This window comes from Aspergillus chevalieri, chromosome 1 (assembly GCF_016861735.1).
Source record: "Aspergillus chevalieri M1 DNA, chromosome 1, nearly complete sequence".
In the NCBI taxonomy this organism is placed as follows: Eukaryota; Fungi; Ascomycota; class Eurotiomycetes; order Eurotiales; family Aspergillaceae; genus Aspergillus; species Aspergillus chevalieri.
This window is the reverse complement of record NC_057362.1, coordinates 4,965,388-4,977,692: the sequence shown is the minus strand read 5'-3', so window position 1 is coordinate 4,977,692 and position 12,305 is coordinate 4,965,388. Positions and strand designations below refer to the sequence as shown.

The 12,305-nt window shown below is 51.8% G+C and overlaps 2 protein-coding genes across 2 annotated transcripts; one reads left to right on the top strand and one right to left on the bottom strand.

The window, feature by feature from the left end:
• Positions 1-1,560: 1,560 nt before the first annotated feature.
• On the bottom strand, positions 1,561-4,792 carry ACHE_11715S (DEAD/DEAH box helicase; the record flags this gene model as incomplete). The annotated part of the gene is made up of 9 exons (XM_043276315.1): positions 1,561-1,592; positions 1,640-1,754; positions 1,803-2,223; positions 2,284-2,730; positions 2,778-2,939; positions 2,987-3,158; positions 3,208-3,691; positions 3,741-3,923; positions 3,968-4,792. 9 exons carry the CDS (start codon positions 4,790-4,792, stop codon positions 1,561-1,563), a joined length of 2,841 nt encoding a protein of 946 aa, XP_043132835.1.
• A 2,303-nt stretch (positions 4,793-7,095) lies between these two features.
• SNT2 (DNA-binding E3 ubiquitin-protein ligase SNT2) lies at positions 7,096-12,283 on the top strand (the record flags this gene model as incomplete). The annotated part of the gene is made up of 3 exons (XM_043276314.1): positions 7,096-7,879; positions 7,945-8,428; positions 8,497-12,283. The coding sequence occupies 3 exons, from the start codon at positions 7,096-7,098 to the stop codon at positions 12,281-12,283; spliced, it is 5,055 nt and encodes a 1,684-aa protein (XP_043132834.1).
• Positions 12,284-12,305: the final 22 nt, after the last annotated feature.

Here is a 12,305-nt window from a genome sequence, read left to right as displayed (position 1 = left end):
AAACCCATACCCATTTAAAAGCTTATATATGGCATGTGTCAAAATGTATCAGACTGGCAGATCATCTGATAAGACCGTATCAACACCTGAACACGTGCCAAGCACACCTTAGTATATCAGTCTCAGGGCATCCGGATCAGTACAACCAGACAAAGGCAAAACTTCAATATGTGTGACAGTCGCATGCGGCATCGTTCTTTGATGATAGTGAACGCCCAGGTGATTGCACAGTGTGACTATCCAATTCCCTTCAATATACGGAGTATATATATACCACCCTATCCCAAACCACAGAGTAACACTACAAATCAGATCTATATACCTCAAACTAGACCATAATGAAGTGCTTCATCTACCCAATCCTCTTCCTCCTCCTTATCCTAATAAATGCTCTCGACCCGCCTCTCCTGACCCTTCCCTACAGCAACCTAACCCTCCTCGGCGCCCATGACTCCCCCTTCATCGGCCCGCACCTAACCCAGAACCAAAACCTCAACGTAACCGCCCAACTCGACCTAGGCATCCGCTTCCTGCAGGGGCAGACGCACCGTGCCCCTGACGACGAAAACAGATTGCAGCTGTGCCACACGAGCTGTGTGTTGGAGGATGGGGGTTCGTTGGTGGATTTCTTGAGGATTGTGGGAGCGTGGCTAGAGAAGAATCCGGGAGAGATTGTGACATTGTTGTTGACGAATGGGGACCGAGTTGGGGTTGAGATGTTTGGGAGTGTTTTTAAGGAGGCGGGGTTGGATGGGTTGGTTTTTGTTCCTAGTGGTGGTGGGGGTGGGAATGGAGTGTTGCCGATGGATGAATGGCCGTCTGTGCAGGAGATGGTTGATATGGGGAAGAGATTGGTTGTTTTCCTAGGTACTTCTCCCATACCCTCTAATAGATGAATGCTAACGCAACAGACTACGGCGCAAACCCCTCCAGCATCCCCTACATCCTTGACGAATTCGCCTACTTCTTCGAAACCCCCTTCGGCGAAACAAATCCCTCCTTCCCGAACTGCTCCATCGACCGACCCCCCGGCGCCACCGCAGACAACCGCATGTACATCGTCAATCACTTCCTCAATGTAGGAATCCTGGGCATCAAGGTACCGGATCGGATCCGTGCACCGAGGACGAATGCTGTGCGCGGAAATGGGAGTATTGGGGCCCAGGCGGAGTTGTGTGAGGGTTTGCATGGAAGGGGGCCAAATGTGGTGTTGGTGGATTTTGTGGATCAGGGGGAAGTTATTGAGGCGCAAAGGGTGTTGAATGGGTTATGATGTTTTTTCAGGTTATAATCGTATCGTTCATAACAAGTGGCATGCGCTCTCATAAGCCTGGGCTACTAACTGTTTGAACCATAGTTCCCCAGGAATGACATGTAGCTAGCACCTCGGGATTATGGTCTGTAAGCCTGGGGAAGCGGTGATCAGACCAGCTGTAAAATTCTATTAGGCTCAGAAGACGAGGCTGAGGCTGTAAAGTGTGTCTATTATATGCAGTCATATATACACCTGACCAATCACAGGCCAAGCGGCTCAAAACAATCGTAAAACACGAGGCGAGGCTACTCCTCCAAATCAATTTGCATCTCACGTTCTAAACCAGTCAGCTGTCGCAATCCACAAGAAGGACGGAATACTTACCCCAAATCTTATTTGCCGACGCAACAATAATCTCCGCTTTGGCAAGTAACTTCGCAGAGTACCGCTCTGCCTCTGTTGGATGTAACTGGCTTTTCTGCGATTTCCGTGGGTTCACCTAATCTCATCAGCACTGTATCTCGTATTGACCGGACACCGAACATACCATCGTCAAGACCGGAACAAGATCCTTCGGATCTGCCTCCGCTAACGCCCTCAGCCCCTTAAACCCGTTCTCCCGCAACAGCCTCGCCGTCCACCCCTTAACATAAGTAACCTGTGCCATCTCCAAGAGATCTGCACATGCCCCTGCTTCCAGTCGATCACGCATATGGTCCAGGACAGCCGCTAGCATGCCCCAGTCCATGCGTTGACAGAACTTGACGATACCTGCGGCGAAGCCATGGCACTGCTGGGCTAGGGTTTGGACGGTACCGCGGGGGATGCGGTAGCGGGTAGCAATTGTGGAGAGAGGGACTTCGTTCGAGAGGTCGCGGAGTTGGAAGGCTGTGTAGGCGCGGCGGTAGATGCGGGCGACGTTGATCTGCTCAGGAGTGGTTTCTTTTAGGGTGGCACCGGATTGGACCCTGCAGGCGTGTTAGAAACTTGTTCTCGCAATGAGAGAAACACGAGGGAAGGATACGTACATGGTGTTGACAAAACCTGGCGAAACACCAACGAACTGCAGCGCACGAAGGCCACTCTCGTCAAGAAAATCCAACTGATCCCGGAATATCTGCCAATCGATTTGGGTGCTTGCCGCTACTTGCAGAGGGGTAAACATGTAGAAAATGTGCATATCGCCGTCCATAACGAAGGCCTGTAATGCTTTCTTTAGTTCTTCATATACGAACAGACCGTCTTCGGGTGCGAATGCGGATGCGACAACCGCTTGTCCAAGTTGTGTTGCCTCGTATGATTCGTCATCTGTGAGGCGCAGAAGTTTTTCATCGACTAGTTCTCGTAGTGCGGAATCCATGATGCTATATGCAATTTTCTTGTCCAATGTCCGGCAAAGGAGAGTGCATTTCACATATTCCTTAATTGCTTCGCAACCAGAAGCCAGCCTGGTTGCTACTGCTTCCAAAAGTGCCCTGAGCATGTAAGCAAAAGCCAGAAGAACATGTTAAAGGAGGATTACCTCTTGAGTCCCCGCTTCTCCGGAGCTAGACAGCTGGCGATGGCGGGCATATCAGCTTCCAACAGATCACATACGGCTTCTAAATCCGCTTTTCCACATATAAGGTACGTCTCTCCAGCTTCGTCCTTTCCTTTGCGTCCAGCGCGTCCACACATTTGTCGTCTATTCAGTTAGCCAAATGACATTCATTCGGGCGATTGAATACATACAACATTGCAGGGCCGACCAACTCGCGACCCATTCGTGCACCGTTTATGATGACTCTTCTTGCTGGGAGGTTGACGCCAGCCGCGAGACTGCACGTGGCGACGAGTACTTTCAAGGCACCTTGATCGTAAGCTTGAGCGATGGATTCTCGTTCTTCAGTCGTCATGCCCGCATCTAAACTTATCAGCTGATGATCACAAATATCCTGGCCAGATGCACGTACGATGAAAGCCAACTCCCTTGATGAGTGTAGTTTCAAGAGCCGGATCGAGACCACTTGGCAGACTGCGTAATTCAGCTAACAAGTCTAACCGTTTGCTCAACTCGGCTGGATCCACGTCAGTAGTTCCTGGCATAGCCTCGCCTATAATAGCCGCATGGAGCTGACAAGCTTGGCGACTGCCGCAGAACACCAACGCGCCGTATCCAGCAATGGCTGTGTGAACAGCTAAAGCGACCATTGAGTTTGTCATGGGATTCGAGAGTTCCCGGAACGTGGAACGCTCGATCATTCGGTGTGGGGGCATAGTCTTTGTCAGAGCTTCCGCTGACGCGGATCTTAGTTTGGAGATAGTCTGGAAGAGCTGTCTCGATGTTGCCGCTGGGTAGATCGCATTTTCGTAGATTAGATACTCGTCAATTGGAACTGGTCGATAAGTCGAGATGAAGAATTTGGCATTCATCCATTCTGCCAGCAATTCGGTGTTCTAGCCCATCAGCCATGTGTAGATTTCAATGAGAAGTTTATAGTCATACCGAAAGAGTGGCACTCATTCCGATTATCTGTATATCCTGTTGGAGCAATAGTAATTTGGTAACCATGAGTTCCAAAAGATAACCACGGTGTTCATCGTCCAGCATATGAAGCTCGTCCAGAACAACGACACCTAAATCGCCAATGCTGCATTCTTCGATGGCGGTATTGATCAAAGAATTGGCCTAGAATTGTTAGAACTGAATAAAATAGCGAGCATTTAGCCAACCTTTTCAATCGTGCAAACAGCAATATCCGTATCTGCCCAAGAGGCGGTGATCCTATTCCCACCAAAATAACCAGTAATACGGATAGACTTATGTTGCTTCTGCCAGTGCTTATAGGCCGGCTTCGTATCTGTATCATGATAATCAGGAACACGTTTGTCCACGTCCTGCACAATGCGCCGCAGCCACTTGAGCTTCTCCTGGACTAGAGCAACATAAGGCAATACCAAGATAGCTTTTTTGGACGGATTATCAATGATGCGTTTCAGCATCAAAACGTCGGCGACCAATGATTTTCCACCGCCAGTGGGAGCCGTGTAGACCAGGTGGCGCTCACCCGTCAGCAGCCCGTTGGCTAGTAGACAGGAAGCTTGCCATCCGTAGATACTGCTGACACCCAGGGCCGCGAAATTCGCGACCAATGATGATGGCAGACCATATCGGGAATCTTTGAGTGACAATAGCGGATTCTGGCTTGATGATGGGGGCGCCTGTTCCTCTATGCTGCGGTGGTCGTCCCCCGCTGCAGCAGTCATAGGATGGATCTCACTGGCGATCAGACGACCCCGTAATTGATCAACTGAGGGACGAGCAAAACCTACGGGAGGAGAAACTGAGGAAGCCTGATGATAGCCGGGATTTGGCTGATTGAAGGTATTCAGGCCATGATGGACGCCCGAGGTGGATGTCTTGGACGGCGGATCACCTGACGGGGACTCTGGAGGGCGCTTGTGACCTGCCAACGAAGGCACACTGTAAGCCTGTCTGCGCACGAGATCGATGGAGGTATTGAAGCCATGAGATTGAAATGGCTGTTGTGCCGACATGACGGAGGGGTGTTACTGGGTGCCTCCAGTACTATCGACAGGGAATCATTGCTATTTGCACTCTACCCTAGGAAGTACCACTTCCTCTCAAGAATAGATTTTAACCACTATTTCTTCAGTCCAAGTAATAACGATTCAGACCCCTCCATGGACGCGAACGCGGTGTACACTGACGGCCTCAGGCAATACTTACATAATCTGATATCTTCCAGCGAAGGTTCCTGGATCGTCGAAAAGCGGGCCAATCAGAAGCGTTGATCGGCAGGCGCGCTCCATCGGAATGGAAACGATCCAGCCGGTCGGACATGACACTTATTGGTAACAGAGCAGTGAGCACTCGTAGAATATACTTATATATAAGCGAAGAGACGAATAGTTGTACTTAGAGAGTTATCTAGATAGTCGGAGAATGGCACTGCCAGATATCTGCACAACACCCGCACGCTTCTCCATCGGGAGGTGGATCACATCCCTTGGCCCCTCACATCGTTATTGGAATGGTCTTGTAGAGATACTTTTGAGAATTTCTTTTTCTTCTTCCTTTTTCTTTTGCCCTTTTGTTGTTTTGAAGAGTTATTGATACAAGCAGCCAGCGTAGCTATTGAAATGTACCCCATACCCATACAATACGCAATAAATACAGGGGCTGACTAGGCATCATGACTTACTCTAAACGGACCGCAGACTATGATTGGCCGAGTCAATGGCGATAGGATCCAGATCCATGCCCGATTGGGTATAGAAAGACGGAGAGATTCTCGTAGCACGATTGGTAATGCCATTGTTGGGATAGTTTGGGAATTTAAATAGAAGAAGATTTAGGGAGAGTTAAGAGTGAGAATCTCCTAAAAGTATGCCAAAGTACACACGGAGTACTCCTGAGTGGTTCCGGCAGTCGTACATACAGGTGCAGTGCAGCCGGACAAATCAGGAATTTTCTACTGGTGGATCGAGTCGGTGGCTCGTAATTGTTCATTGTACAAGTGCGGATGCTAACAGAGCTGCATAATAAGATACGATACGGGCCATGGGTAAGCCACGGAATACTACTCCAGAGTAGTGTGGTAGAAAATGACTATCCAGTGGTGAATATCCCTCGGGTCGCTCGGTCCACCGTCCGGATTCCCTCGCGCTCGTTTGGAGGATGTGTCTTTTCCGCAGTGTAGATCACGACGTTGGTATTCAAAATATCACTCTTCCTCCAGAGTACATTTCCACGGAGAGTGCTCTGTTGTGTGCAGGGAATAGGAACATGTAGAAGGAGAGTTCTTGTATTACTCGGTAGAATAACTGCTGCTTCGTACTGGTACACGTACAATCCGGAGGTTGTCATATTAACCCATCGGGACTAACTTAGGGGCACACGACGGGTCGGAACATCCTGGAATAGGATATCTTGATGAATGCCTTCTTTGGGTCTCTTTCATTTCGCCTTCGCTCACTTCCACTTTTCACTTTCTTTCTTCCCTTTCATCTCTTCCATTTACAGTAACTCGACTCGATCCTGTATCTGGTCCCCGTCTAGTGTGGTTCTGCGCGTGTTTTTTTTTTTTTTTTTACTAGGCTTTTCCACCGCCGCTAAGGAACCGCATCATCATCATCACTCTATTCCTGTTTCTGACTGTCTTCTTTCCTCTCTTTCTCTCTCACACCTCTTGTCCCGTTGAATACCCAAGTCCCTTTTTCCTGTCTTTCCCTTCCGTATATTCATTGTACCTGCTAAAGCATATCCTCACATTCCTGTTTCCCCGATATTGCAAATCCACTTTCCCACCACCCAACATATCACCCTTGCCGAAAGGGAATCGAATTCCCTGCCCATAACGGTTTACTTCGATCCGGGGATCTCCTGCGGCCGAGATTTTTCCACTGACTTGCCTTCTTATCCTTTCACTTCCTCTTCTCATTTCCACTTCCTCCCTTTTTCCATTTTCTCTCACTGACTCGCCTCTCTTGTTCTTCCTTTTGTCACATTACTCGGCCAATCGCCGCTCCATGTCTTCTCTCGACGTCCGCTGCTAGTCTTTCTTTTTGTTCTTTTCAACCTGCCCTTCCCATGCGGGATCGTCCCGTCAACTGAGCTTTCTCGCATCTCCCGCGTCTATTCTTCTCTACTCGACTTTTGGTGTTTGTTTCCCCCATCGCAATCCGGACTACCAAACGCTTCCCACCTACCGGAAGTCTACTCCCTGTTTCTATTTTCTCTCTACTGTAGCGCCGGTTTTGGTGTTTTTCCTTTTTCATCTTCCCTTTCCCTTCGTCCACCTTGCTCTTCTTGTTTCTGCTTTTGGTGAGACCCTGTCATGTCCGCAGACAGCTCACCTCCCAACAAACTGCGGCAGCAACAGTCACAAGAGGGAGAGCAGCACAACGATCACCACGGGAAATTAAACAAGTCAGCTCAGCCCGCCACTACCACCACCACCACCACCACTACTGCTCAAGCTGCGAATGAATCGCAGCCTCAACCCATGACTGCCAGCGCATCACCCTCTGAGGCTCCGGCCTCAGAACAGCCGTCTAACTCTTCCGCCACTGCAGTTCCCTATGGCACGCGCTCGAGGGGTCGCAATGCGCCGCGTCCCAATTATGCAGAGGATCGCGACATTGACGTGGATCTGGAAGTCGCTCATCCCGCATCCTCCAAGTCGTCCAAACGCAGTGGTCCGGTGGCGCCAACCAGTAACGCCAATGGTTCCAGCAGCAAGCAACAGCAGCAGCACGACTCTGAAAAACCATCTTCGCGAAAAAATCCCGCGGCTTCAAACGGGGGGCCCCAGTCAGCAGCAGCCGCGGCCTCCGCCAAGGATTCCATCCCCGGCACTTCTTCCTTTTCCGCTAAAACAGAAGAGAGAGAGAGCAACGCCGCAACGTCAAATCCCTCGCGGAAGCGAAAGCAACCCGCCAACTCCCACGCGACCAATGCTAACGCCCCCAATGGTAACCCCGCCAAGAAGGTTTTTACCACTGCGCCTGGTTTCGTCCAGGGACAAACAGTATCTAACATGGTCCATTTTGAAAATCATGGCGCTAATCTCGTGGACGGTGTACTGACCGCCGACGACGGTGCCACCTACGCAGTCAATGGTAACCTTTTTTTTTCTTTTTTTCCCCTGTCCTTTTTGTATGAATAAATGCTAACTCATTATTAGACCATGTTTATCTCATTTGTGAACCACCCGGGGAGCCATATTATTTGGCGCGAATCATGGAATTCCTCCCCTCCAAAGATACGCCTTCGGGGCCGATCGAAGCGCTGCGAGTCAACTGGTATTATCGGCCGCGTGACATTCAACGGAGAGTTGCAGACACTCGGTTAGTGTTTGCATCCATGCATTCCGACACTTGCCCCCTTAGTTCATTACGCGGAAAATGCCAGATTCGGCATTTATCGGAGATCGAGAACTTTGACGAGTACCGCAAATCCCGGGATAGTTTCTGGTACGATAAAATGTTCGACCGCTACATTCATCGCTACTACGACGTCATTCCTACTAGTAAAGTTATCAACGTGCCCGCGAATGTCAAAAAGGTTCTGGACGACCGGTGGAAGTTTGTTCTGGTGGAAATCGGTAAGCGCAAGGAATTGACGGCTGCTGTCAAAACCTGCAAACGCTGTAGTCTCTATGCTGCAAAGTATGTATTTTCCTTCTTTCCTTCTTTTCTTTCTTAATTATCTTATTTTATTTACTAACGTTGTTTAGTACCGATTCGGTGGATTGTGCCGTTTGTCACAATACATACCACATGTATTGTGTACGGCCCGCATTAACCAAGAAACCGGCCCGTGGCTTCGCATGGGCCTGCGCCGCTTGTAGCCGTGCGCAGGAACGAAAATTGGAGGCTCGCCACACTTCCATGATCGGTGACACTCCGCCTGAAGGAGAGGAAGAGATTCCTGAGGAAGAGGAAGAGGACCCGAACGGTGTTGCCAATGGCACCAAGGGCAGCACGCCAGCGGCAGCCGAGGATGCAGCAATCCATCCGGCCACCGAGGAACAGACAGCACAGGCGCGGATGTGGCCTTTTCGGTACTTGGGTATTCATTGTGGGGTGGAAGATGTATTGGACTATGATGACCGGATATATCCGCGAGCCAGCTCTCGTCTTGGTCCTCGACACCAGGCTATGGTCAACCCATGGCCGGGGCGCCCTGTGGAGTATGTCAAGCCGACAGACATCAAGAAGAAATACTTGCAAAAGTCATCCAGCCGCAAGGATTCTAAGCTCGGAAAGGAAACTCTCGCGGCCATCGAAGCTGCCAGGCAGGAACTGGCCAACCGACCGAAATGGGTGATGGACGAACCAACTGGCTATGTCCGACGCGGGGAGGATGAGCCAGTAACGGTCAATGGAAAGTCAACCCGGACCTCTGAGTTGCTGTTCAAGATGCCTACCGCCAGTCAGATCCCATCGTCGTCGCGCGGAGAAGATGATGCTCCCGATTCGGACCTAAGCCCAGAAGAGCGCGAGAAGTTCATCGATGACTATATGGCACGTGCTAAGGAGATTGCTCCCACCATGGGACTCGAGAAGTGGTCCACCAACTTCCTGGACAAAGCCCTGGAGTTGCTCTACGCCCATAGTTTCGATGTGGATGCCGCGCTGGCCAAACTCAAGAAGTCTAACAAATACAAGGACCTCAAGGAACCTCATTTGCGCCCCGAAGAACTCAAGCTGTTTGAACAAGGCGTCAGCAAGTATGGATCGGAACTCCGCAACGTGACGAAGCATGTCAAGACCGTCCCACACTACCAGATCGTGCGGTTCTATTACGTTTGGAAGAAGAGCCCGCGCGGGAAACAGATCTGGGGCAACTATGAAGGGAGAAAGGGCAAGAAAGAAGCCAAGCGGGATCTGGCAGCCGCCAAACTGGCAGACGATGTGGCAGACGATCAGGATGATTCAGCGTTCGATGCGGATAAAGCGGCCGAAAAGAAACGTGGGTTTACATGCAAGTTCTGCCACACGCGGAATACGCGACAATGGCGCCGCGCACCAGCAGTGGCACCCGGCACGACCGTTCCCGCGGAAGCATCGTCCTCCAAAAAGGACAAGAGCTCTCAATTGATGGTGGCCCTTTGTCTACGATGCGCCCAGCTGTGGAGAAAATACGGCATCCAATGGGAGAATGTGGATGAAGTGGCCAGGAAAATTTCCCAAAGCGGTAACAAGTCATGGCGTCGACGAATGGATGAGGAGTTGCTGGTCCAACTTCTTATGACTTCCGAAACTCCGGTTACGATCAACAGTGGGACTGCAGCCGCCGCGGCCGCTCTTGGCGTCAATGTCAGTGAATCCACACCGCAGGCCCAGGAGCAACCATCGAAAAGAAAGGGTCACCATGTCAACGACAAGGAGAGCGCAGCCACCTCAACCGCCACGTCGGTGGAACCGGCGCCCGCGAAAAAGAAGAAGACGGCCGCGACCGAAAAGCCCGAGCCTCCGCCGATTATCCCCGATCCACCAAAGGCCCGAACGCTCCCGTGTGCTGTTTGCAACCGGATCGAGCCTGCGGGTAACGATCACCTGTCATGTCGCGATTGTCGCCTGACGGTACATCGCAATTGCTATGGTGTCAGTCCCACGCGCAACGGCGTCAAATGGCTGTGTGATATGTGCTCGAACGATCGCAGCCCGATGATTTCGACGTGTTACGAATGTGTTTTGTGCCCTGTGACTTGGACGGAACACGAGTTGATGGAGTCGCCTAAAGTCTCTCATAAAAAGAAGTCTGATCGTGACCGAGAAAAGGAGAGACTGGAGAAGGAGATGGTTCAGGAAGCCATCAAGCTCTACCGCCAACGACAGGAAGCTGTTGGTAAACCCGTCGGCCCTCGAGAGCCCTTGAAGCGGACGGTGGGCAACAATTGGGTGCATGTGATGTGTGCTATATGGACGCCGGAGATCAAGTTCGGGACCGCCAAGGAACTTGAGCCGGCTGAAGGCTTCGGTTTCATCCCCAGTGATAGGTACCGCGAGGTTTGCAAGATCTGCAAGTCCAACAAGGGCGCGTGCGTGTCGTGCCATCATAGTGGTTGTAACGCCCGATTCCACATTGGCTGTGCGTTCCAAGCGCAATACCGGTTTGGATTCGACATCACGCCCGTGAAGAGTTCCCGACGCGATTCCGTGAACAGCATGCGACTGGGACAGGAGACCGGGTCTGCAAGTGCTGCTATCTGGTGCCCTCATCACCAAGTGTCGGGTGCCGTTCACGATGTCGGCGAGATGACAGAAAAGGAGGGTGTTAATGCGCTGCAGCGATTTGTGCAAACTTACAAGCAGGCCGACCTGACGCTGACTGGAGCTGTTCGAAAAGCGGCGCATGTTCAGCAATCCATTGGAGCTTCACAACCTCTTGTGCTGGGTAGTGGACGACGCCCATCGGTCGCCAATGGTCCGGTCGTTAAAGAGGGTCATGAGGCGCCTGTGGACGAAATGGAGGTCGATTCCGAACCTCCAGCCCCATCGCGCCCAATTTCCGGGGACCTAGTGGAACGACATTGCATTCGCTGCTCGACGGCTTACAGCCCCAGATGGTGGTCTGTGGATAGATCGCGACGGATGACATTGATGGGTAGCCGCCCACCTTTGTTAAATGGGATTGGAATGGGTGGGCCGCCACCGTCCGCTATCAGCCCAACATACCATCAGGGTCCATACCCTCCGCCGCCCTATGGGCTGCCCATCGAACGAGATGAGCCGATATATGAATGTCACAGGTGCCACCAAAAGAGCCTTACGGCGCCAACCCCAGAGCCACGGCCTTCTGGCTATACGACGCCCACTCAACGACCGGTTTTGCCAACGCCTCGACTTGCCGAGTACAGCCATCCATACGCGACACCACATGCGCATCACCCGACACCTCTCCCTCCGACAGCATCTGCACCGCCGCAAATTCACCCCAGACCGGATTGGTACCCGGGTTATGATCATGGACCTGGTTACGGAGCACCCCCTACTGCACCACCGGCACCGCATCATCTCAACGGTTACCAAGCACCTCCACCTCCGCCTTCTTCGCACCCTTCTCATCCACCACCCCATGTTGCCGCTGGTCCACCGCCTCATTTCGCAAATGGAGTACCTCCACCGCCTCAACACTATGCTACGCATCAGAGTCCTTACGGTCCTGTACCAGCTCCGTCGCCACGTCAGACCCATGTGCCCGTGGCCGGTCCACGCCCGTACGCCTCGTCCGCGTCTCCTCCGGAAGTGCAGGCTACCATGGTACGCCATTCACCGCAGCACTCGATCAGCGCGTTGAACGGACCGCCGCCGCGGATATACTCTACAGATCGCGTTCTTAGTGCACCGGTGCTATCACCTTCGATGACGCAGGTGTCGCCAGCGGCTCCCCGAGTGGAGGATACACCGGTAACACTGCCGCCAACGAGCCGAGGCCGCCATAGCAGTATCAACGGGACCCCCGCGCCGCCATCAGGGGCGAGCGCGAGTCCATCGTTGAAGAACTTACTTTCTTAATTTTGATTACTTTTTGTGCATT